Here is a 25,387-nt window from a genome sequence, read left to right on the forward strand (position 1 = left end):
GGAGGGGGGAGGGAGGGAGAAGTTGAGAATGGGGCCGAAGGAGTGAGGGAGTGCAGTAGTTGGTGAGTCGTTGGTGAGTAGCGAGGGAACAGTCAGTCAATGTGCATGGATCGTTGATGAGTTGGCGCGGCACGGAGAGTGAGTGAGAAAGTGTGGGTGAAATTAACTCTGCAGACCGAGTTGTAGTAAAGTTCCCAGGTATAGACGCGAATACACTTGGTGGCGATAAGAGGAAAAAGCAATGGGATAATTCAGCAGATAGAGAGATAGATAGATAGTGAGGGATGGAATGAAGAGAAGAATAATGAATCAGCTCAACAATGGTGTATCTTCCCATTTTCCAAATACTTAGTGTTTAATACTAAAAATTACTAGAAAACTAAAATACTAAAAATACTTCCCCTGACACGCGCCGCGAGTGTTTCGAAACTCCGCTTCTCTCCATCGCAAGTGGAGCTGCTCTCTCTTTCTCTTCGTCTCTGCCTGTCTGCCTGCTGCTCACTTGCTCATTTGCTGCTACTGCTGCTGCTGCTGCTGCTACTACTTTTCCTCCGGTCTTCTTTTCCTCTTCTCTTGCAGCTTCCTTCCATTCCTTCCTTCAATCAATTGATGCATTGATTTGTTGGGGTCCAACTCTATACTTCTTTAGTGACTCTGCCGAGTGTCCATTCCTTCGCTTTCCCTCTTCAATTCCTCTCTCGTTCTTCCTCTCACTCACCCACTCACTCACTCGATCACTCACTGTCTATCTCTCCATCTCCAATCCCGGGATATCCTTCCTGGGTCCCCCTGTTGGTGTTTGATAAGCTCGTCGATTTCCCGTATTTTGCTCCATCCTCGCCGATCCTGCCTGCTCTTCAGACTCGCTGAGACTCTTTTCCCTGTTGCTCGTGTCGGGGACTAGTGAATCTTCGTCTCCAGTGCCTCTCCCCCCAAACTCTTCGGGTCTGGTCCTGTAGTAGTTCCTCCCTCCGCGACTACTGACCATTATTTACTCCCATTATTACTACTCCAACTGTTCCCCATCACACCACTGCCTACTTCCTTCTCTTTCCCTCATCCTCTCCCTCCCTCCCTCCTGCTGACTCCTTGGCTTTCTTCCTTCCGACACTTTATTTTATTTTCGTCTTCCAGTTTATCCTATCGATCATGATTTGAGCCAGTTTGCCAAGGTCAGCTTCCCCCTCTGACATCCTTCAAATGTGGATTCCCTGCTGATGCTGGTGCCCGCAGCCTCACTCCTTAGATTTTCCCCCCTCCCTCCGCTTTTCAGCTGGTGGCTCTGCGCCTTGGCGTATATCCAATCGTTCCTTGTCTGCTGTCTTCGTATCTGTCCTTACCGATCGCTTATACTCCCTTCCCCCCCTTGCGCCCTTGTATGCCATTGGACAGGTCTGCAGCGTGCATGTTTCATGTGTTGTCTCTCCCTCCTAAAGCCCGAATCCCGACATGTCTGGTGCTAGTACAAGTACCACGCGAAGTGGCTCGGCCCAGGGTCGCATAGCCGACCCTCCCACTTCAGACCCTGCAGCTGCAGATGCTTGCTTTGATACTGCATTACCGCCCATGAGCTCCAAACAGATGATTGTCTCCACACGTCGTCCGCCCCGTGCTTCCGAATCTTCCCTCATCGCAACCAACCTCCGCAACACCAATCGCGCCGTCGCGACCCTGCCGTACACGCCCGGAACTACGTCCATTGCTCGCGGGCCCAGCACGCATCGTCGTACGGGCAGCACCCTCAAGACCGTCATGCGGAAGATCTTCACCCGCAAGAGTCGGGGACAAGAGGAGGACGAGGATCCCGCCGCATGTCGGTTCGGCAACCACAGTCCGCGATCCGATCGTTCTCTCGACAAGCCTCAACTTTCCGGCTCGTTAAACGGTAAACCCACAAGTCCGTTGCAACACGAGCAGGGGGCGGTCACCTCGTGGGAGGAAGCCCTCCGCAAGCTCGAACCACACCCCCGCCGCCGACGTGCCACTCTGCCAAGCCTAATCTTTTCGGACGACGAATCTCGCGGTGCACTCGAGGCAGTCGTACAGTCGGGCCGACCGACCAGTAAGCGGGACAACAGTCCGCACGCCAACAGTGATCCGGATGAGGCCCGACGGCGAGAGATGCGGCAGATCAAGCGCCGCTCGCGGAGCGCGACGGCCCTGCGCGGCATGGCCAAAGATCACCTGATGTCTCCCATTCAATGGCGGCGCCGTAGTCTGGAATCGTACGCCGGTTCGACGACCTTTGGGGCGGTCTCCGAGGCAGATGCATCGGAACGACCCCCAACCCGGACGACGGTCGCCAGTGCCCCCAAACCCACGACCGAGCCGTCCTTCCTAGATGGGCCGGATGAGGATGACGAAGAGGACATCCCGGAGGAGCCTCTGCCCCCGACCGTGGGGACGCTAGTCAACTCATTGCAACGTGATGAGAATGTGACGCTAGAGCAGCGACTAACCACCTTGGAGGTGAAATTGATCGACCTAGAGTGTGCGATTGCACGCATACAGTCTGGACGCAGCGAGACGCCGGCCGAGCCGTCGGGACAGAGGAAACCGTCGCCGCCGACGACAAACCGGCACAAGCGCAAGCAATCGTCGGCCCAGTCGCCGTCGGGAAGTGACGAGACCCCGAGTGCCAAGTCGCCCGGCGGCGCCGATCGCCCGCTTAGCACGAGCACGCTGCGCCCGAACCATCTCCACCGCTCGCACACGCTGCAAGTGCCGTCCTCCACGTCATTGCACGAATGCAATACCATCTCCGTGGAACAATACAGCGCGCTGGTCATGCTACTGCGCCGGGAGCAGTCTGCGCGACGCAACCTCGAGGAACAGGTGTCCAGTCTGCGTAGCGATGTCGAGCAACTGACGCGCGTGGCACGCGAATCCATGGGCATGGGCCCTATTTGTCCCATCCCGATTGACGCCCACGATATTATGCGCATGCGGCAGGCCCTGGGGCCCTCCCCGACCAACTCGGGACCGCCGACGGAAAAGATCGCCCCGGACAGTGATTCGGAGGAGCGCCCGGAGCTCCCTCCGAAGGGAGACATGTACCATCCGCGATGGCCGTCGGCACGCCGGCTCGAGGTTGGGGGGATGATCTGATGACTGGTTGTTGACAACTGTCATTCATTTTTTATTTTCTATCCTGCATCCCCCTCTTCTCTCTTAACGACCATACCCGCTCCATACCCTCTTTGGTTATTCCTTATTTTTTGAAAATGTTCTGCTTCTGCGTGGTTATGATATCCTGCATGAGCTTGCGTGCATGAGTGATACTGTACATACCATTTGCCTTCATCTTACGGACTGGCTGCCCGGCTGCAGCGATAGACTTATAGATCAATTGAGCAATACACAAGTAAACGATTGAATGATTAAATCGATTAGGATATACTAAAAGAGCTATACAGAAGCGACACCTTGGATATCTACCACTCCCTGACACCCAAAACGATGCAATATAATAATCTACTCAACCTTTTTCACATCCTCCCCTTCCTCAAACCGAATCCGCTTCCCAAACAACACCGACCTCCCCAGCACCGACCCGACCACAAATCCCACATAGGCCCCCGTCAACAAAGTAATCGGATACGCCTGCCACGGGCGGTCCCTGTATCACATTAGCCCACGTCCACCACAAAAATCTCCAAAATCACCCCAGGGAAAAAAAAAAAAAAAAAGAAGTACTTACCAATCAAGCGGCACCGGCACCGCCCCCAACCAAGCGCCCACACAAGTCCCCAACGCACCACCCCAAACGACATCCCCGGGCCTACGAGCCCCCCACACCTCCTTCCACACATTCCCATCCACCCCATGAACATACACCAGCGCCGTGGCAGAGAGAATCGCCATATGCGCAGCGCAGAGAACTGTCTGGGCGTGGTGAGTTGTAAACGGGGCGCCGAAGAGAATGAGGAGGATGCTGAGGACCGGGGTAGCGAGGAGGGTTGTCAGTGTTAGAGATAATAGAGATGCCTAGATATCATTACCCATCTTTTGTTAGTATCTATTCAGTGGGTTTTACTATAGGAGGAAGGAAAGGGGATGGAACGTACAACAACCCTCCCACTAATCGCCGAGGCCGTCGACGAAGACGAAGACGAGTCCTTTGTGCGACGGCGGCCGACGCGGCCTGGACGGAGGATCACGTTGCCATTGTTACCACTTGATGTTGATGATGCGTTGGAGGAGGCAGTAGTAGTAGGGGTAGAGGGAGAAGTAGGTGTGTTGGTGGTAGTGGAATCGGAGGAACCCGCGGCCGGGAGACAAATCATTACGTAGGCGACTTGCGCGAGAGCCAGGAGAGGCAATTGCTGCGCCATTTCGGAGACCGGGTCATTGACAAGGGCGGGGAATCGCGCGGCGAAGGCGGATAGCAGCGCGGCCGGGTGGATGTAGGAGTAGATGGTTGCGAGTTGGGTTGGGAGGATGTGCACGGGGGGTGCGGCGGGTTTGGTGGAGGTGTCGGGCGGCGCGGAGGAGGCGCTGTTGGTTGTGAGGGGGGAGGGGGGTGGAGAGGCCATTTTGATGAGTGGCGATGGACCTGAGGGGGAGAGAGGAGAGGAATGGAGGAGGAATTGGTGAGGTGGTGAGGAGAGAGAGGTTGATCAGGAGCTGTGAAACGAAGAGATGCTTCGGAGGTGACGGAAGAGGAAGAGGATTTTGTTTGGTCTGTTTGCATGGAATTATAGTTCGTGGGGTTTGGGATGCCTGAGGTGTCAGGGGATATTGCAGACACACTCTGTACTCTATACACAAGGCAACGCTACGATGGATTCTGCTCAGTGATGGTGTTAAATTTATCCGTACATAATCTACACCTATTTGAAACACATGGCACGCCATCCCACAAGCAGTACATACATCATTCGTGACCCGTAAGTGCATCAACGACAGTCTTCATCATGGCAGCCTCAAGCCACCTGTACGTGAATCATGCCGTCCATCAATCCATATCCTAAACCTCTTAACAAAGGAAATAAATCAAAATTCTTCATCTATGAGGGTACAGCGGGCCCCGGTCCGGCGTCCGTGCCCTCCGTCTCTACTGGTGGAGAGGCAACAGGCGCGGCCACAGGCTCTTGCTTCTGCTCTAAGCCAGGCACCGCAACAGGACTCTCCGGTGTCCGTGGTTCTTCAGGAATCGCCGGTGGCAGTCCCGATCCCGGCAGCGGAGAGACCGGTGAACTTATTTGCCCCTCTTTAGGATAGCTAGTCACATCGATCGGAGCAGGTCGGTTTCGCAGACTATCCCTGCCCGACGGTGACAGCGTGTGGCTCGAAACGGACAGGTCAGCCTCTGAGTTTACAGGACTCCGCGTCCGGTCCCGCTCCGTGGACTCCTTCACACCATCTCGCACCTGTGCAACCTTGGCTTTGAACTTGCCAAACAGGCTGCGCTTCTCGGGTTCAGAAGCCAGAGACGCGTCTTTAGCGGCCCCGTTGCTGACTTCCGCGTCCAGGCTTAGAGGTTGATAGGACGGATCGTTTGCAAACTGCTGCAGATCCGAGGGTGAGCTTCTGCTAGAGTGATGCCAGCTACCAATCGAGCTGGTGCTTCGGTCGGCACCAGGGGTCGTGGCAATGAGCGGTGGTGACGCAAGCCCCAAGCCAATGTGCTCGTTGCTGCGTTTGGACGAGCGCGGAAACCGCCAGCTGCGGCGATGCTCCTTCCGCTCCGCTCGCGATGCATCATCGGTAGGGTCAGCATCCGAGTAATCTGTGAATGATGAGCGAGAGTTCATGGATGGGGTTCGTGACCCGTAAGGCCGCAGTGATGTATCGCCCGCCTGCTGTCCGCCTTCGTGCGGCAACAGCTGCTTCTCCGGCCTGCCTTCCCGCGGCGGACTTAGGTCATCAGAACTCGTCGTGTTGGGGGCACGCGGTGTCGCGCCTCCAGCATCATTTTTAGCCTCCGCATTACGGGAAGCATGCAAGATCGCTGCCAGCCCAGTATCGGATGTCGCAGCCTGCAGCGACTGGGACGAGCTTTGAGCACTTTCACTTGCGCTGCCAGGGATCCGCTTCTTCTTCAAGCGATTCGGCTGTCGCGGCTCTTTATGCTCACCACTTGGTGGCGGCGACTTAGAGAACAGACTGGAGAGCTTACGTTCCCGCGTTGGCGTCACCACCGGCGGCGGGGGTGAAGCAGCTATGGGTGGCAATCCTTCCCGTAGGATGGGCCGTTCGCCGGTAGGTCTGTCACCGACAAGCCTTTCCGTACTTGCCTGTTCAGGGTGTGGGATAGGCCTCTCAGCCATCAGCCTCTCAGCAATGGGTGCCTGAGCGGGCTTCTGGGCGATCGGCTGCTGAACAACTGGTTTTTCGGGATTGGCCTGTTCAACAGCTGGCTTCTCCACACCAGGGCTTGCCGTGGGCTTTCCAGTATCCCCAGCCTCATTCCCATTCTCAAGCGCAGACTTTGGTACGGGTCCGTGTGTGGACGAGTGAACATAGACAATCCCCGTCCCTGGCTCTACCACCTCGGTTATGGATCCCTGACCGATCGTGGGCGGGGGGTTGCTTTGAGCAACTTGGTTAGGTGCAGGGCTCATTCGAACGTTGTTCTGGGGCAACTCGGGTTGAGGTTGGGCCACAGGCTGAGGCTGGACCGCAGGCTGGGGTTGGGGCGCAAGCTGGGTTTGAGGTACAACCTGAGGTTGAGGAGCAGGCTGAGGCTGAGGTTGGGGTGGAGGCTGCGGGGTGTCCTCAGGGGGCGCACGGCTGGACGACCGCGAGTGCTGCGTCGAAGTGTGTGCCGACGAGTTGACCCCTGTATTATCCACCGCTCGTCCATATCGTGACGGAGGAATCACAGGCGTCATCTTTGACGGCAAAGTATTGCTGCGATGTACTCCCACACCGTGCAGGGAGGTCGGCGTTGCAGGGCTCGCCGCGTTGGAGTTGCGCGAATTCTTCGACGAGACAGACACATTCCGGCGCAGACTTCCATACTTTCGGAAGCTCTCCGCACCGCCACTGGCACTTGACACGGAGCGTCGAATGTTGGAATGTGTGGTGGGCCGGCGGGCCAGACCCCCTTCGACCTCCTTGACTGTCTGCTCGTCGGCGGCGGTGCCGTTCATTCCAAACAAAAAGTGGTCTTGGTTCTCGATCAGGAAGATCAGAACATCCTGACTCAACTTGTATTCATCCGGAGACATGTCATGCTGCGGATGCGACAACAATCCTGGTTGGAAGATGGCAGACAGATTGGCCGACGTCATGCGATTCTGGTCCGACTTGGATGCGAAGACAGCCAGCAAGTCGAGAATGTAGAGTAAAAGCTGTTTGTTCAACGGCGGAAGCTCGCGGATCAACTGCTGGTAAGCCGCGACCGCTTTGGCGTGGTCGAAGGCCTCTGTTTCCGCGGGCGGGGCATTGTTCTGAATCTGTTCCTGGACCTGTCGTTGATACGTACGGAGGGGTTCGCGAAACCGTTCGTAAAAGTCCAGCGGGACAATCGGTTCCGGCAGCTGGTTCAAATAGCGCCGAAGAACGTTGGCAGCATCATGCACCGTGTAGCCAGTCCAATCCAAGCCCTTTCCATAGCGCTCGGGCGAGTCGAAGATCTCCTGCAGGTCTTTGATGCGCTTTGCGGAGCCGCTCAGACGGAATATACCCTCAACGTCGGTCGCTGACGGGAATCACTTTAGCACCAATCTCAGCGCAGGGGCATCGTGGTCGGCATACCTTTCTCTTTCAAATAGACTCCACATTTTGCGACCACGATGGGCACGTATCCGTAGATGAAGCTCTCGCCGTTGTCGTTTGTGAGGGAAATGGCGACGTTGGCATACTTGATGCTGACGTTGAGGGGGATGCCGAAGATACCCTGGGGTTTCTCTGCGATTCATTAGCACCCGGTATAAGGGAGGACCATCGAAAGGTAGCTTCAAGGTGGCTAAGGGAACCGCATGCCGCAGAAAGCTGACAGGCTTAGATGCGATGGGATCAAGAGCACGCTGAAAAGGCCCCAGCCCCACGATCGCATCGTCGCCGAGCTTCCCCGCAGCGCAGCACACCCATCCAAAGAATCAGAGTATACCACCACACATACCTTTCGGTTCCTCCTTTCTTGTATTTCTCTTGAATTGCCTCCACCAGGATGCCAAGTCACGTTTCGTCGGCGGCGAGGTCGCGATAGTCTCGGGAGGGGCAGCGGTGGGTGGAAGCCGGTGCAGGGGATCGACACCCGGGTGCGACTTGCCGGTGGTAACCATGGTGGGCAGTGCGCGATGGGAACGAGGATTGTAGACGAAATGCGACGTGACTGCGAAGGTATAGAAATACAGCGACCGGACCAGACCCTGCTAATCCGACGCCGCCGTCACCGCCCTTGTTGTTGGCGCCAGAAATTCCGGGGCTGGGAGGCGTGATCCCAAAATAGCACGAGGACTAGTCAGGCAGCGGATTTTAAGTGCCGCGCCGTCCGAAACACGTACAATAGCAGGGAACCGGTAAAACAGTCACTGGGAATTTCCCGAACGGAACAGGGAAGAGATGGAGATAGCCAAGGGGGGAGACCACACGAAGGAGAAGGACAGGGAAGATAGAGAGGGATGGGGTGAGAAATGAAAGGAGGTCTAACTAGGGAACGCAGGAAGCCGGAGTAGATGTAGGAGAGGGGGGAAGAAGGCAGCGCTAGAAAAAACGAGACGAAAGACGAAGAAGACGGAGAACACGAGCAAATCAACGAATGCCCGGTTGTCTTTCAACGTCGAACGGTTCGGAGGGAGGAGGAGGAGGTGGTGGTGGTGGTAGTAGTAGTGGTAATGGTGGTGAGCAACAAGAAGAGAGTCTAGCAATTAGGAATGAACCTCAGGCTGAGAGGCTGATTTGGGGCCCTCCGACAGGGCGGAAGAGAGGGTGGTTGCGTGGGTGAGCAGCAGCAGAGGTGCTTCTTGGCTGGTCTGGGGGTGAAACCAATGACCATCATCTGAACCAGGGAAATGCGAGAGCTGCAGTCGGATCGATCGATACCCCGGAGTGCTTTGTCGTTGTCGTCGTAGATGGCGAAGAAGTGGTGGTTGCTATGAGTGATGAGGAGGAGGAGGAGGAAGATGATTGTGGAGGAGACAGAATGGCAGACAAGGAGGGAAAGGATGGAAAGGATGGAGCAAGCGACGGACAGCCAACCAGCCAAACTGCACGACAACCGGACGAACAGGCTGGAGGCGTGGTGCTGTAGGCGGAACCCAAAGGGGAAGACGGAGAGGTAAAAGAAAGAGGAATGACCAGTTCAGTCACCAGTTCACCTTCCGGGCAGGCGATCTATCTCTTCCTACCAGAACCAGCCAGAAACAGAGATCAGGATGGGATGATGAATGAGTCCACGATCGAATGGAACTGGGATATGCCCGTGATGGGAAAGGGAAGGGGGAAAGAAATGGGAAATTGAAAACACCCCCCGCCAAGCATGGAGATGGATTTGCGCTTCTGGGAATTGAAGTTCTGGCAAGTGGCCCTGCTTGGGACCAGACCCCAGGCATCCAAGGGTTGACCTCGAACTAAACAGGGCCCTTTTTTTTGTGCCCTTTTTTCTTTTGATTACCCTTATTACGGAGTATTATCTACCAATTTTGCTTATTTTTAACCGTCATTTTTCTATTCTTGTTAATTTTTTTTTTCTTCTTTTGGGCTCGATACTCCCTCTGCTTATTATTTTTCCAGGTCCGTCGGTTCTGGCCCTGGTTCTAGTCGTCCATCCGGCACACTAGCATGGGACACTAACTGGACCATTCTTCAATCATTCCGCTACGCTGGTTAGATTGCCCCAGTTCTAGCCAATTGCGTCAAGGTCTCTCTGAGACATGAGGCTATCCGGGACTCTCTTCCTCTTCTTCCTCTCTCTGTACTGTATCCGGATAAGGATTCTCGAATGCAGTAGTAAACTAGTTCAATATATCCCCTCCCCGACCGGGGAACTCCTCACTGGGTGAAAATGAGTGACTTCAAGGTTCCTCTTGACTCACTATCGCCTCCTCATGGACGATCAGAAAACTATAAAAATGGAAAAGATGAAAGACACTTCCCAATCCGCCAAGCTGCTACGTTGACAACAAGGCATATAGGCAGCGAAGTCGACCCATCGGCTGCTCGTGGTTCTGGCTAAAAATATGGCCCTGGATCCCCCCCCTGATGTAACACTCATGGCGCTTCCCCTTGAGCGACGATGCCGCACCATCAGGGTCCTACCGCGGTTCTCCAACCATCGACTGATGTGGCTGTCATCCCAAACGGCCCGAGAGAATGCTGACCCCGCGTCTAGTGGTTTAGTTCGGTCGTGGTGCGAGATTCGCTCGCCCGAACTAGTCCGTCAGCTGCCGATCTCAGGAGTGCAGTCCCAAGTGGCCACTCAATCATCTCCTACATACAACAGCTTACCCACCAGGCTGTTGGGCTGGATCCCTCGCCAGGTTGATCGTAGGGCCGACTTCTTCAGCGGTTTAGCTGGGAAGATGAGGGGAGGCTGATGCCATCAATTGAATCATCCTCTTCCAATCTCAAACATCCAAGACTAAGCTTACTCCATGCACACATGACACATGAAATATCCCTTGTTGGTGTGCACGTAAGTCCCGCAATACATACAGAGTAAATATGCAGCCAGGCGAATGGGGTCAATTTACGTAGACATAGGGACCAACAACCAACCGGAGAAACTGCTATGAGTTCCCGACTATCATTGGAAGACAACATGCCCCTATCCGAGTGGCTGGTACCACATAATTTCTCGAGATAGGTGGCTTACTGGTCTGCTGATCTCGGTGGCACATCTTCCACGCAATCACCTACGGGACAGCAATATAGTTTTGTATACTGGGTCCGCTAGAAGTCAGCTAACTACTGTGACCAGCTCCATTCCAGCATCCCGACCCGTTACAAGCTCCTGGGGCATGATACACCGCAAAAGCAATGGAATTACCCCGAACACGATCTCGCTAAGCTCCGGATTGGAATGTGGAATCGTTCTCCCCAAAGCCAAAAGTTCCTAGATCCTTCGATCGAAGCGGGCATAGGACCTGTCGATTTTCTAGGAAGAATCATCCAACAAGCACCAAAGGTGGGCTCCTACCCGAGTCATTGCGGTGGGAATCCAAAGAAGATCTTTGTCCTTCTGGGTTGCTTCTCGACTTCTTGGACCTCCGGTTGGGGACGGGCGAACCATGGTTCTGGCGAATGGAAGTCTGGGGCCAGCTGGCCGTTGTGCTTTTTTTAACTTGCCCAAAGAATGGAACAGCGCCAGTTGGATTGACCTGCTGTTTGCCGTTTTGGGAATGCCCTCGGTTCCGGCAGCTGGATGAGTCAGCATAATCGCTGGCGGTCCGGGTCCGGTCACCTGATCGGAGCTGAATAGTGCACGTGATCTCATCAGAGCCTGCGGTCCGTTGAGCAGCTCCGGAGCTACGGTCGTCATCACGACCCAGGCCTCTTGTTGTCAACGCTACCCTTTTTGATCTACCTAGCTTCACTCACCCAATCACATCACAATGGAATCGTAAGCAATTTCTCCCCTTGATGTCTTTTACCAAAAGTTGCCCGGAATGTCTACTGACCAGCCCCAGCCTCAATGCCTCTGAGCAGCGTGAGCTCGCCTCTCGCATGGAGAGACGCCAGATGAAGGAATTCATGACCGTACGTGAGACCTGAAAAGAACAGGGATAACCTTTCGCGCCAAAGTCGACCTTGCACATCGTTTACACTTGCCTACATCCATCTGTCCATCCATCCATCCATCCATCCATATTTCAAGCTCTATCCCTAGCTCGACCTTCCAGATTCTAATCTCATCTCCTCCCTTCAGATGTACTCCAAGCTCGTGCAGCGCTGCTTCGATGACTGCGTCAACGACTTCACCACCAAGTCCCTGACCAACCGGGAAGAGGGCTGTGTCCTGCGCTGTGTCGACAAGTTCATGAAGGGATCGGCCCGCCTGAACGAGCGGTTCCAGGAACAGAACCAGGCCATGATGATGCAGGGACAACAGCGGTAAATGGGAATTTAGCATGGGGTTCGGTTGCTTTGCTTTGCCTTGAGTTTGGCGGTTTCTGTATAAAATATTAGAATTTTTGCAATGATGACATCCCCTAATGGCCGGCGATGGGCACCCGCTCGCTCTTGAGGAGCAAGGTTTGGTGGCCGACATGTGATGGGCTCCGGGCACAGTATGGAGATTTCTGTGGCCGTGTGATTGTAATATATGGAATGAAATATCGCATTTGAAGTACACAGTGCTGGTTCGGATATAGATGGTTAGCAGTAGCATGTATCAGATATTATGGGTATCCATCCCATTGACAGATGAAGTGGCATAGACATGATGAAGTCATCACTTTCGATTTCTCCAATTTCCTTCCTTCTCCAAAAGACGAGTGGGGATGAATCCCCAAGGGACTCTCTACAGAAAGTTCTACTGACGAGCCTTGATGCGAGTGATAACTGGATAAGCCGTGTTGATGGAACGAAAATCGAACTTACCCGATTGGGACGCCGACAGTCACCTGTCAGGCCTCGGCGTGCACGGACCAAGAGAGCAGACGGAAAACATTGCCTAACCGGGTTATGCCTGAGTCATCGCATCGTCTGTCCCAATGGAGTCAATCAGTACGCAGCACGAGTAGTTATCTATCTACTAGTAGTGGGATATCAAAAGATGGAATGGAGCTCCTTACGTGCACCTGAATGCATTGATACTACTTTTGGTGGAGTTTCACCCTCCATGATAGATAACGCATCCTGAAGCTCCAGTCATGGCTCCGTCGGAACCCAACGATACCGGGACCACACACTGCCCGCCACCCTCTTACACAGTTACAAACTCTCATGCGGAGACATGAGGGGATGAATGGTTAGCGTATGCGAGAGAAATGATGAAAAGACGGAATGGATGGTATCGGGATGGTACCCGAAACCCGTGTCATCTAGAATGTGCTCTCAGCGAAGAAAAACAGTCCCAAACAGTGCCAAACACTGCAAAAACGAGTGCAAACAACGCAACTGAATAACTGCCCCTCACGGGCCCCTCTTCATTCCAGTTCCCCTCGTACTCCCCTCATCGGCCAACTCCACCGTCTTTGCCGACCCGACCATCTCTGCTGCCAATTTATTGCTGGCCGGACCTCGAGCTTCATTCTTCCTCTTCTTTCATCCTTTTTCTTCCCTTTTATCCATCCTTTTTCTTCCCTTGACACCCTTTCCCGGTTCCTTCCGGTTCAGTAATAACCACTACCTTTGCCTGAATCATCATGGCCAGCACTGTCGGACAGGTGAGTTCGTTCATTCCAGCTCTCAGTAAAGCTTAGCAATGACGCGTGCTTTGACTAATTCATCCAGACCATCACCTGCAAGGTAAGAAAGCCACTCGAACGGTGACCTCCACAATCGAGTATACCAACCAAGTTTTGTAGGCTGCGGTCGCCTGGGGCGCCGGAGAGCCTCTCTCCGTGGAGGACGTCGAAGTTGCTCCTCCCAAGGCCCACGAGGTCCGCATCCAGGTCCTCCACACTGGTGTCTGCCACACAGGTCGGTGATTGTGCGACAGCTGGGATTGGAGACACGGCTGACCGGATCAGATGCCTACACTCTCTCTGGAAAGGACCCCGAAGGTGCTTTCCCCGTTGTTCTGGGACACGAGGGTGCCGGTATCGTCGAGTCTGTCGGCGAGGGCGTTACCTCCGTGAAGCCCGGTGACTATGTTGTTGCTCTCTAGTAAGCAATACTTTGTGCGATTGCAGGATCTGTTACTGACGTTTCCAGCACCCCCGAATGCCGTGAGTGCAAGTTCTGCAAGTCTGGCAAGACCAACCTCTGCGGTAAGATTCGTGCCACCCAGGGCAAGGGTGTGATGCCCGACGGCACCTCCCGTTTCAAGGCCCGCGGCAAGGACCTGCTCCACTTCATGGGTACCTCCACCTTCTCCCAGTACACCGTCGTGGCCGACATCTCCGTCGTCGCCGTGACCCCCAAGATCCCCACGGACCGGTCCTGCCTGCTTGGCTGCGGTATCACCACCGGCTACGGTGCGGCCGTTGTCACCGCCAAGGTGGAGGAGGGCTCCAACATTGCCGTCTTCGGTGCCGGCTGTGTCGGTCTCTCGGTCATCCAGGGTGCGGTGAAGAACAAGGCTGGCCGCATCATCGTGGTCGATGTCAACGACGGCAAGGAGGCGTGGGCCCGCAAGTTCGGTGCTACGGACTTTGTCAACCCCACCAAGCTTGGTGGCAAGACCATCCAGGAGCAGCTGATCGAGATGACGGACGGCGGTTGCGACTACACCTTCGACTGCACTGGTAACGTTGGTGTGATGCGGGCTGCCCTGGAGGCGTGCCACAAGGGATGGGGTGAGAGTATCATCATTGGTGTTGCTGCTGCTGGCCAGGAGATTTCCACTCGCCGTAAGTTTTTTCGGAAGATGTGCAGAAAAGCGCGCAAAGCTAACTGATTGCAGCATTCCAGCTGGTCACTGGCCGTGTGTGGAAGGGTTGCGCCTTTGGTGGTATCAAGGGTCGCACGCAGCTGCCGGGATTGGTTGACGACTACCTGAACGGACAGCTGAAGGTGGACGAGTTCATTACGCACCGCGAAAAGCTGGCGGATATCAACAAGGCGTTTGAGCAGATGAAGGCGGGCGACTGCGTTCGTTGCGTTGTTGACTTGTCATAATGTACACTGATGAATAAATTGATGAATAAAAGTTACGAGTACTTACGAAGAGTGTCTATATATGTAGTAGTCTCCCAAGGTACTCATGCAGTAGATTAGTTAGTAGGACCTTGTGGTTTCCACATACTTGTCCAGCAAGAAGTGACTACGATTGCAACCAAGTAGTTCTCCTCGGGAATAAGTCTACGCTGATCATATACCCCTCACCAGCCACCTAACCCGACTACTACTACTACTTTATCCTTAAGTACTCCGTACTAAAACCTTGTACTATCACAGATCCACTACCTTACTAACCGATAAGTCCTATCTAATCAGTGATAAATCCAATCTCACGATATCGGACCACCATCCGCTAGTTAGTAGTCAAACCCCTGAAGATAGTAATCTTATCGCCATTCCGATAATCACCTCACCCAACAGGACAACATTCCCAAGAATAGTACTATGGTACTATAGTCAACGGGCAACCTCCGAGCAACAGCAGCGCTTAAACTCGGTAATTGAATGCATCAGAAGAGGGGTAAATGAGTAGATCGGTCCGGGATCGGTGCGTTGACAAGATTCTACTATCGTACTACGACTAGTACCTACTACTACTGCTCCCGTCTGTAGTAGTAGTACAAGGATATATATATACTTCCGCCACCACCACTAAACCTCACTACTACTACTCTATTTCAAACAGATCTTCTTCATCCGATTTACTTACTACTACACCACTACTATTATCAAAATGACTATTCCCAAGACTCAAGACCCCATCCCCCTCCCCCCTCCCTTCTCCACCATCCCCCGCCACCCACTCACCCTGGGCCCCTCCCCCATCCACGCCCTCCCACTAATCACCTCGGCCCTCTCCCCCCCAACCCCAGGAACAAACATCTACGCCAAACGCGACGACCTCTGCAGCGCCCTCGCCTCCGGCGGCGGCAACAAAACCCGCAAACTCGAATACCTCCTCCCGGACGCCCTCCAGAACGGTAGCACAACCCTAATCTCCATCGGCGGGATCCAATCCAACCACACGCGACAAGTCGCCGCCGCCGCGACAGTCAGCGGCCTAAAATGCCGACTTGTGCAGGAAGACTGGGTGCCCTGGAATGACGCACACTACAGCAAGGTGGGAAATATCCAGCTCTCGCGGCTCATGGGCGCAGACGTACGACTTGACCCCTCGGGATTCGGGATCGAGCATAAATCTACGTTGAAGAAGCTCGAGGAGGAGTGTATCGCGGCGGGCGAGAAGCCGTATTATATCCCTGCGGGGGCGTCGGATCATCCGTTGGGAGGGTTGGGGTTTGCGAGGTGGGCGTTTGAGGTGAGGGAGCAGGAGAAGGGGTTGGGGGTGGAGTTTGGGACGGTGGTGGTTTGTGCGGTGACGGGGAGTACGATGGCGGGCATGGTGGCGGGGTTTAAGTTGTTGGAGAAGTTGGATCAGAAGGAGAATGGGGGTAGTGGGAGGGCGAAGACGAGGGTGGTGGGGATTGATGCGAGTGCGAAGCCCAAGGAGACCAAGGCGCAGGTGTTGAGGATTGCGAGGGAGACGGCGGAGAGGATTGGGCTGGGGAGGGAGGCGATCACGGAGGCAGATGTCGAGTTGTGGGAGGAGTGGCATGGGGGCGTGTATGGCGTGCCGGATAAGAGGACGTGGGACGCCATTGAGTTTGCGGCGAAGACCGAGGCGTTTATTACGGATCCCGTCTATGAGGGCAAGAGCTTTGCGGGCATGATGGATTTGGTCCAGCGGGGAGAGATTCAGGGAAATATTCTGTTTGCGCATTTGGGAGGGCAGTTGGCCTTGAATGCTTATTCGGATCTGGGCAAGACGCAGTAGATAGTCTACAAGGTATGGTGATATACGATGGTAGTGGAAGAATGATAAGTTATTGATATTCAAAGAGTGGCTGTAGTTGGCTAACAATGGTTAAAGGGTGGTGGCTAAGGTGGCTAGAACAGCTTGTGCTCCAGAGTCATCTCAGATTCAGGCTGCAGACCAACGCACGCCCGGAAGATGTTGGTCAAGGCACTGCGCTGCTTGGTGAGCGAGTTGACCACAGGGGTGCCCGGAGGAGTCAAAGGCGCCTTGAGCATGTAGCTCAGCACGCTGAGAACGCTGTGGAAGCCCTTGTACTCGGCCGCCTCGTCCGCCTTCCAGGTAATGCGAGTCATCATCTCGGCAATCAGCACCAGGTCGATGATCAGGGGCGACGCCAACAGGGAGTCCTCGCAGATGTTGAACAGACTGATGGTCTGGTGGCCACCCATGAAGATCTCCGCGTAGTACTCGTCGAGCGCGCGCTTGTTGTCGCCCACCGCAGGCATGTACTTGATCACCACGGTGTGGTCCGGGTGCTCGTCCTTGGCGTAGAGGATCTGGTTGGCCGCAACCATGTCGTCCACCACGTTGGACTTGGAGATCTCCTTGGACCGGAACTGCTTCTGGGAGCTCAAGTTCTTGCCGTCGTTGTTGCCCAGGTGGTTGTAGCTGGCAATCGAGGTGAGCTTGATACCGGCGTTGATCAGGAAATCCACCAGAGCCGACTTCATCTTGGTCTGACCCGACTTGAAGTCGTCTCCACCAATGAAGGCCTTGTGCTGCTCAGCCAACTGAATCGCACCGGGGACAAAGGTGTTCTGGGGAGAGCCGTTGATGAAGGGAACGTTGTCCAGGATACAGGCCACGGCAAAGACAGTGGACGGGGACACCTCCAGGTGGCCGGTCTTGATCGCGTTGAGCAGGTTGTCGGCCGTGTCATTGACACCGGGCAGGATGTCGGCATAACGCTCGGTGTTGGCAGTCCACATGACAATCACCTTGTCGAGGCCATTCTGGGACTTGAAGTCACTGGTTCGGGTCAGTAGAAGAAGCGACAATTGCACCTGAGCGACTCACCGAATGTCCTTCTGGATCTTCTCCACGTGAGCCCAGCATGCCTTGGAGCCCTCGAGCACATTGTCGGCCCGGTCCTCCTGGTTGGCAGCGATGAAGTCCGGGTAGTAGATACTCGGCAGGGGCTTCATCTCGGCCATCTCCTTGCGGACCTGCTGCTTGAGGGTAGGCTCAAGGACCTGGGCACGGTCCATGGAATCGGCAAGGTTCATGCTGCTAATGTCCCAGCCACCAATGGCGAGATCATTGGGGTGGACCATAGGCAGCATGTCGTGGAAAGGAACGTTGATTTCCTCACCGGTCTTGGCGTCAGTACCGAGCTTGATGGTGGAACCCATGACCATAGAGCCGTAGTAGTTCGAGGCGCGCACGCCCTCGCGGGTCTCCCATTCGAGACCACGGCGGTTGGCAAGAAGACCTGCGGTCACGGTGGAACCATTGTTACCACCCCAGCCGACCATCATGACACCCACCTTGCCCACCTTGCGGTCGACCTTGAAGTGGTAGTTGGTAGTCTTGGGAGTGGCAACGAGCTTGTTGTCGGCCGTGCGGGTGATATCAGTGGTATGGTAAGCATACTGGCTTCTGATTTCATTGTCGGTGTACACGACGTTGGGCGAGTTGACGGTAAACAAAGGAGCATTGGCACGAGCGGACCCGTTCACGGCGCCATTGGCAGCAACATCCGAGCTTGCGTGGGGAGCCATTGTGTTCACAGTTGACAGATTGGCGTGCGAGACAGATAGTACGAGTGTTCAGACTGCGAGTTGTTTACTGGACGTATAATGCGTAGTCCGGTGCCCCACCACGGTTGGATGAGCGCCGGCCGTTGAACGGGTGGTGCCGCCTAAAGAAAAATAGACAGGTTAGCCATGAGGAGTCTCTGGGAAGTTGGTATTGCTTGAGGGAAGGTCCAAATGCTGTTCCTGGGAGCATTGGAAATAGGGGGCAGCTATCACCGGGAGACCGCGGAGAATAGTGGGGAGGGGGACTTACGAGTTAAGAAGTGTGGCGAAAATTTTGACGGTTTTTATAAGACCACGCCTCAGAGAGTGTGATCAGAAAGACGAATTGGACGAGTGGAAGACGATTGCTAACGAACTGAAGGTATTGATGGGCGGTAGAAGGAGGAAGAGTGGAGGGAAGCGAGGAAAGAGCGGTACTTATACGGCGGGTCACGTTGCTGACCGTATCCGGTAGCCAAACTGCTCCGCACCCCCAACCAGCTCAACAGCGCACTAACCCACCTTCCTGGCAAATGACAGGCTTCAGGGACTCTCTAGCGAGATGTTGACTTCCGAGCGCCCGCGTAAAAGCGTAAAAAGCCAACACCCCGTCCAGCACATCCCACAAATGACAATTGCGGTGAGGAGATCGTGTAGATGCCTACCGGGCCCCCATGAGTTTGACTGGTGAATGAGAGACTAGATATTGATTACAGAGTGAATGTGGCTTACGGACTATGACTCCCGAGTACCTTGAATCTGTTCCTTCTGGTTTGAATTGACCATTCCGCCATACAACTCTGCCGTAATCTGCCAGACTGCCAGTATATCGATAAAGGCCCGCTGTGCCGTTCCCGGCATTGGCCTGCCGCTAGCCCATGAACGGCGAGATAGGATCGTGGACGGTATGAATCCTCCAGAAGAGAGCAAGCAGCGGTGTCCCCAAAGATGGGACAAAGATCGAGTTGAACTCGAGGACAGGCATTGGACTTCCCCTGTCTGCCCCGGGTCGGAATGTGGCCTGGGCTCCATCCATCATCGATTGTGGGTCGGTTAAACAGTCGGAGTCGCGGGGCTCCGCCCGCTAATCGCGATAATGAGCTGTTCATTGCCGACGCTGACACTTAGGGGACTTGTGCGGGTTCATACTGCAGGGTATATGTTAGGTAGTTGCCTGATTGATTCAAAGTAGTCTTGAGATGCAATCCACCAGTATGCGCCAGAACTGCTGCTGGCAGGCAAGCTCGACAGGAAGCTCTTGTGGTGTGCGGGCAGGGGAACAGCGGAGGGCTCGGCAGACGAGCCGTGGTAGGATCACGACCCCTGGTTTATCCATCGGTAATGCGTGCATAACGGCCCAACAGGACTGCTGCCTGGATTGTGGGAACGAGACTATTTGGTGCTTGTCTCCACCACTGACTGCACTACTGCACTGTGTGTGTGGTCTTCCAATGACTGGGCTGTTCGCACTTCGCACAATCATGTGATAACACTCCCGCTGCAAGGTCCTCAGGCAACACGGCATCAATGGCATGGGACGGCAGCCTGAGGCTGTCAATCGGCCGTGGGATTGGCGGACGGCGGGAAACATTCGGGCAGAGATTCGGCTAGACCTTCGGCTAGCAGAACTAACCGACTCAGCGACGCCATGGGCTGACGACGAGCGACCCAGAGAGATATCCGCTTCACGCGCACCATATATAATCAGACCACATTACATCCATCGTGTGGGAGCGGTGCCATTGAATGGTTTTACGTTAAGGATATAGTGCTATGTATTCAGAGCCTGCATGGAGCATTTACCAGTGCACAGAGGGATATTGTCCGCCAATCGGACACCATACAGCGGCCTGCATATCCCGTAGGCAGGTACCCATGGTCCTGTCGTCAGCCAGATCATGGGATCGATCCTCAACTAGTAAGTACGAAGCATGCCATCATCATTCAAAATCACTAGGTATCCTACTCAATCTTGGGAGCAAGGCGCGTGGCCGACTGTCGGGGTACTATTGGGACCGAGCCATGGTACGGAGGCCGCCGGTTCCTGGACTCTACAGCTAAGAATTCGCTGGAAGGTTTCGATCTGCATCACCCGCACAGTCGGTCCACCAAGATGGGTGAGGGCAGTCGACGAGTTACGAGGTCCATGGTGACCGGTCGTCTGTTCTCGAAATTCGGACAGTTTCTAAACATATATCTGCCAGTCGTGACAGGCAATCGGTGTCCCAGATCATCGGGTCCAACCAAGGAATGACAGCGTATACGCTCTGTTAACCTGGGCCCCTTGCGTCCTGCTTAAGCTTCCGGAATATACTTTGTAGTTGAGAAATGGGGTAGATGCAAATCACATCTGGCTGCGGGGTTCATTAGTTGGGGTGATTGTCCATCCTCATCTTGAGCGTTAAGATTGGGATCACAGCATGAGATGTCACCTCTGGGGGCCTGTGCTGACTCGCCTCGAAAGGTAAAGGACTATTGATGATGCTTGAAGTGAAAGGGAGAAGCACCGAGCAGGGGGAGCAGTAATAGGGGAAGGTTATTGGGTGTAGACCTCTAACCGATGGACGAGGCTCGTGCGCTCCCATTTGGCGACCTGCAAGTCAAGTCACAGAAGGATAGTCCGTATACTGGGGGTGACAGACGGCCGACACCGTGAGAAATATACTCAGCTAGTTGCCATCTGCCAAGTTAGGCTGGGGGAGGACGGGAGAATCGTGGTTAGTCACGGGGCGGGTTGCCCCTGAAGGATGATCTGCGGTGGATGATGGATGGTTCAGGGGCTAAAATGCCTGGGAGGCAACACTCCTATTGTCTGAACGTCGAGAAATCAGCCATTGTAGCAAACTGAGTGGGAGGGTGGAAAAGGGGGCAGATAAAAATAAACGAGAGTCAAACCGATATTGAGTGGTAAACACGAAAAAAATTAAAGAGGCTTGACCGGGGGGTTCGGAGAGAAAGTAACTAAAGTATGGGCTGCGACCGGAGTAACTCTCGGTCAGGAACTTAGAGCACACGGTAGTTAGTAGTATATGCCTATCCACAGCAATCACCCGTCGATAGTCATGGAATAATTATCCTGAAGACACATATTCAATAAGCAAATCAGCCTCACTACAGGTTTCTCCTGTGAGTAAGAATTCATGCCAATCACTAACCTGACACCAAAGAAGAATGTGTCCCGACCCGCGGCGAGCTGCAGCAAAGCCTTCTAGTGTCGTCGAGGAGAGAGACATGAAGCGGTGCTAAAGCAACAACGCGTGTTGGCTAGGCTGCCGCGGAGCCAATCAGGGGAAAACATTGCTGGAAGGGTTCGTGGATCGCCCCAAACTTCCAACTTCCCACTGCGAACACACGAGGATGTTCTTTCAGTCCCACCCAACTAGAATCGGTCTTTTCTGCATCCCAGACGGGCTAACTATCCACCCACTGGAGTACTGGACAGTGGACACACACTACACTGGCAACCAAGCTAGTTAGTCTTGTTAGTGCTGTTCCCCCCCAGCCAAGAGTTTACTACTATTAGTATTTTGGATGGGCCCTTCCCACCCCCCCCAGTCAACAATGGTTGGTGCTTATGCTTTCTCCTCTCTCTTTTCCAGCTCCGACATCCATGCGTCTCTAACCCAACTCCTTCTGGCTCCATCCAGATCGTCCTGTCGTGTTGTGTCGTGCCCTTGACAACTGGGGATGAGATTGTTCCCCTCATGCGAGGAATCCTACACTGCATAGATTCACACGACCCTTAAAGCACGCCCCCCGTGTGGCCTGGACGAGCCATCCTCCCCCTTCCCCCTCCCCCCCCCTCCGCCTGCTCATTCCAATGAGCCAGCGACTGGTGGATATCTGCTCGCTATTGTAGACTGTCGGCGTTGCCCAGTATGGCATCCATCATGGAGGGGGGCCTGTTACCCATGATTAAATGCTCTAATTGTGGAATGAGCGTGGAAATCTCCTCCATGGGCGATCATGTGTGTGCCAAACCAATGCCAGGTAAATATCCCCTCCAATCTTTTCTCTACCCCAGCTATGCTGTCCACAGTTGGAATGCAATGTGTTAACCGGTCCCTTGCAGCGACTCCTTCGCCCTCCCAATCCCCTCCGCCGCCGCCGCCCAAATCAGACAATGTGTTACCGTCCAGAAATTCAAGCGATGCCTGGGCCTCCAAGCCTGGAAGGTCCGGCCCTCCGCCTCGCATTGACCCTGCAATGGCCAGTATGTTTATTTGGAGACCACGCGGGCCAGCGCCCTATATTAGAGTTATGCGTCTCATGCAGTTAACACCTGCCTTCCAGATCGTCCCTTCTTGAACCCCGCAAGCCCGATCGCCGACCACGACCCGTTGGTCCCCTCCCCTCTTTCGACTTCTTCAGGTCAACGGTCGCCGTTTAGAGCGCTCCAGCGCAGTCAAACCTCTCCTCTGCCCGACGAACCGCACTCTCCGGATTCGATTAATCTGGAAACCGCGTTTGCGACCTTCCCCCTACCCCGTTCCATGTCGGACAGACGTCCGGGTGGTATGCCGAACGTAAAGGATGCCAGGGCGGCACCTCCCATGCCGTCAGCTCGATTAGCACCTGCGCTGGACCGGAATGCGCTGTCGGACGATCTACCCCCGCCACCACTCCCGAAAGATGACCCTCCTGCGACGGCCATGGGCGCCGTGCATAAACATGGCGCTTCGATAGACAGCAAAAGCAGCTACCGGACATCGCTGGCAAGCACGCGGTATGGAGACAACAGGAATTCCAAGCGATCGACTGCCATGTCGAGCCGTCGGCCTTCGTTTGGAAGCGTCGCGCGCGATCCGTACAAATTCGTGGATGATGCTCCTCCGGTTCCGTCTACTGCACCACCTCAGACACTCCTGCGCCCCTCTAGGATTTCGGATACCTCGGTGGCCGGAGTCGCGGACAAGCCTCAGGGCAGGGGTGAAATATACAGTGGCTTCGATTTCGGGGTATCGGAGCGGCCGACCAGTGCCAAGGCTGAGATTGATCATGTCCATGCGAGCGCGCTCCGAGTCTCATCTCATACCAACAGCAACTCCGATCGTCTTAGCAGCAACCGCGGCTCAGCAGAGTTGTTCTTCCAAAGCCCGTCCCAGAGTTCCTACGGACCTCCGCTCGACTTTGAGCTCCCGAATGAGCCACTGGCTTCGCCTGCGACCCCAGCCAATGGGGAGTACAAGGCCTTCAAGCCCCCGAGCTCCGATTTCCTCCAGCCAGCAGACGCGGAATCCGGTCGCGCCAGTGAGCGTGGAACCAACCAGAGGAAGGATTCTGATTCGGCTAGTGAAGGGAACACCTCCGTCTCCAACTTCGCACGAGCATTGGGACTAGAGGTCGACCACACCGCGAATAACTCAATAACCTCGTCCGATTCCTCGCCATCAGACACCACCCGGAGTGGAACATCTCTATCCAGTCTGCCATCAGAAGCGAGCATGTCTCAACGGAAACCCTCAGATCAAGGTCGTCTGGGTCTCGTTGTGGAGGAAGTGAAGACACCCCAGCAGCCTGTGCTGGACGAACCGGTCCTTGAAAGCCCGACTGCTCTTGAGCCCCCTCGGATGCCCGAAGCCTTGTTCAGCCCCGACTCGCCAACTGACCCTGCCATCAGTCAGGGTAGCCTGTCGCTTGTTGCTGAAAAGAAATCTCGGCGTCCCGAGGAGGAGGAAAAGGAGAAGGAGAACCCACCGCGGCCAGAAATGATGCGTTCTGCGACGGCACCACTGCCGCGACCCTCTCCCCGGCCCAAAGGACCCTGTCGTGGGTGCGGTGAGATGATCATGGGCAAGTCCGTGTCATCGGCCGATGGCCGCCTGACGGGTCGATACCACCGCGCCTGTTTTGTGTGCTTCCAGTGCCGGACCCCCTTCCAGACGGCCGACTTTTACGTCCTGGAGGATCGTCCCTATTGTGCCCAGCACTATCACGAACGAAACGGCTCCCTTTGCCAGACCTGCCATACTGGCATCGAGGGCCAGTACCTAGAGACTCTTGAACGCCGTGGCCGTGGGCCCGCAGATCGTCAGAAATTCCACCCGGACTGCCTGAAATGCCGCACCTGCCAGATTCCTCTGAAAGGGGACTACTTCGAATGGTATGGCCAGGTATACTGCGAGCGTGACGCCCGACGGGCGGCAGCTGCGACGCCACCGCCGCCTCGTCCTCGCCGTCCAACCATGCCCTCGTCTCCGTTAGCCCCATCCGGCCGTGGATATCCTCCACCGCCTCCAGGGTACATGGGACCTCCTGGTCCTGGTCCTGGCCCCGGTCCTGGTCCTGGCTTTGGACCGGGTCGTGGACGGGGTCGTGGTCTACGACCACCCGGCCCAGTCGATGGGCCGTACGCAGCGGCGGGACCCCTTCCTCCCGCGCGACGTTTCCCGGAGCGTCGGACTACCAGGTTGATGATGATATGATATCCCTAATGGCTGTTCTGATATGGGCGTTACGCTGCGAACAGCTTTCTTTCCATCTATTTACCATTGTTTTGCAAGTTCTTGGGCCCGCTTTTTGTGCCCATCACATTTCCTTTTACCATGACTAGACCTTTCGCCATATACCCTTCTTTCGCATCTCTCTCCAGAAACTGGTTTATCGTTAATTTCTTTCTCCCCTGGCTGGCGAGGCTGAACTGGGATCGCTTTCTATTTCGCCTGTTGATGGTCGCCATCAAATTATGTTCACTGCATAACGTCTGGTGTCCTCTTGGTGTTTCCAGGCTGGGTTATTCTACGTGGTTGGGTGGCTGGATATCCTCCTCTTGACGGTATGTTAGAACGTTAATATATGAATTGATTGATGTAATATTAGCAACATTATATGTTGGTGCAGTATGTAATGGCTTCCTGTAGATATCCTTCAAACTAAAGACGTTGTGTTGGTATGTTGCCTGAGGCTGTGCAACTCGACCACCTGACCTGATAGAAAAATAGTATTTGTTCCCGAGATGCAACCGTTCCCTTGATCACCACCACCCCCGTTCAGTCCCCTTTATCTAAGCATCCAGCAATTTTGACTCGGGTTTCAATTTCGTCTCTTTGTATCACCGATTTTCATGCGCTAAAGTCCGGTTGGAAATAACCTG

At 54.7% G+C, this 25,387-nt stretch overlaps 8 protein-coding genes across 8 annotated transcripts; 5 read left to right on the top strand and 3 right to left on the bottom strand.

Annotated features, from left to right (window-relative positions):
- Positions 1 to 1,126: 1,126 nt before the first annotated feature.
- Positions 1,127 to 3,381, top strand: ASPBRDRAFT_325684 (uncharacterized protein). The gene has a single exon (XM_067623033.1). It carries the CDS (start codon positions 1,450 to 1,452, stop codon positions 3,106 to 3,108), a length of 1,659 nt encoding a protein of 552 aa, XP_067475108.1. The 5' UTR covers positions 1,127 to 1,449; the 3' UTR covers positions 3,109 to 3,381.
- Positions 3,375 to 4,625, bottom strand: ASPBRDRAFT_160478 (PIG-F family protein). Its single transcript, XM_067619475.1, has 3 exons — positions 4,068 to 4,625; positions 3,701 to 3,987; positions 3,375 to 3,619 (listed from the first exon to the last, which is right to left on the bottom strand). Exons 1-3 carry the CDS (start codon positions 4,533 to 4,535, stop codon positions 3,475 to 3,477), a joined length of 900 nt encoding a protein of 299 aa, XP_067475109.1. The 5' UTR covers positions 4,536 to 4,625; the 3' UTR covers positions 3,375 to 3,474.
- Positions 4,626 to 5,009: 384 nt separating this feature from the next.
- ASPBRDRAFT_134823 (putative Rho GTPase activator (Sac7)) lies at positions 5,010 to 8,234 on the bottom strand (the record flags this gene model as incomplete). The annotated part of the gene is made up of 3 exons (XM_067618646.1): positions 5,010 to 7,648; positions 7,705 to 7,857; positions 8,072 to 8,234. 3 exons carry the CDS (start codon positions 8,232 to 8,234, stop codon positions 5,010 to 5,012), a joined length of 2,955 nt encoding a protein of 984 aa, XP_067475110.1.
- A 3,270-nt stretch (positions 8,235 to 11,504) lies between these two features.
- Positions 11,505 to 12,007, top strand: tim9 (protein transporter TIM9; the record flags this gene model as incomplete). Its single annotated transcript, XM_067627893.1, has 3 exons — positions 11,505 to 11,512; positions 11,580 to 11,649; positions 11,819 to 12,007. The coding sequence occupies 3 exons, from the start codon at positions 11,505 to 11,507 to the stop codon at positions 12,005 to 12,007; spliced, it is 267 nt and encodes an 88-aa protein (XP_067475111.1).
- Positions 12,008 to 13,259: 1,252 nt separating this feature from the next.
- ASPBRDRAFT_33715 (bifunctional alcohol dehydrogenase/S-(hydroxymethyl)glutathione dehydrogenase) lies at positions 13,260 to 14,676 on the top strand (the record flags this gene model as incomplete). Its single annotated transcript, XM_067623153.1, has 6 exons — positions 13,260 to 13,280; positions 13,348 to 13,362; positions 13,422 to 13,536; positions 13,587 to 13,722; positions 13,771 to 14,408; positions 14,462 to 14,676. The coding sequence occupies 6 exons, from the start codon at positions 13,260 to 13,262 to the stop codon at positions 14,674 to 14,676; spliced, it is 1,140 nt and encodes a 379-aa protein (XP_067475112.1).
- Positions 14,677 to 15,412: 736 nt separating this feature from the next.
- Positions 15,413 to 16,513, top strand: ASPBRDRAFT_58452 (putative 1-aminocyclopropane-1-carboxylate deaminase; the record flags this gene model as incomplete). The annotated part of the gene is made up of 1 exon (XM_067627894.1): positions 15,413 to 16,513. The coding sequence occupies one exon, from the start codon at positions 15,413 to 15,415 to the stop codon at positions 16,511 to 16,513; it is 1,101 nt and encodes a 366-aa protein (XP_067475113.1).
- Positions 16,514 to 16,626: 113 nt separating this feature from the next.
- On the bottom strand, positions 16,627 to 18,276 carry ASPBRDRAFT_33717 (inositol-3-phosphate synthase INO1; the record flags this gene model as incomplete). Its single annotated transcript, XM_067623154.1, has 2 exons — positions 16,627 to 17,524; positions 17,573 to 18,276. 2 exons carry the CDS (start codon positions 18,274 to 18,276, stop codon positions 16,627 to 16,629), a joined length of 1,602 nt encoding a protein of 533 aa, XP_067475114.1.
- A 3,896-nt stretch (positions 18,277 to 22,172) lies between these two features.
- ASPBRDRAFT_134483 (uncharacterized protein) lies at positions 22,173 to 24,719 on the top strand (the record flags this gene model as incomplete). The annotated part of the gene is made up of 3 exons (XM_067618613.1): positions 22,173 to 22,284; positions 22,367 to 22,507; positions 22,588 to 24,719. The coding sequence occupies 3 exons, from the start codon at positions 22,173 to 22,175 to the stop codon at positions 24,717 to 24,719; spliced, it is 2,385 nt and encodes a 794-aa protein (XP_067475115.1).
- Between the last annotated feature and the right edge of the window lie 668 nt (positions 24,720 to 25,387).

This window comes from Aspergillus brasiliensis (assembly GCF_001889945.1).
Source record: "Aspergillus brasiliensis CBS 101740 unplaced genomic scaffold ASPBRscaffold_14, whole genome shotgun sequence".
NCBI classification, from domain to species: domain Eukaryota; kingdom Fungi; phylum Ascomycota; class Eurotiomycetes; order Eurotiales; family Aspergillaceae; genus Aspergillus; species Aspergillus brasiliensis.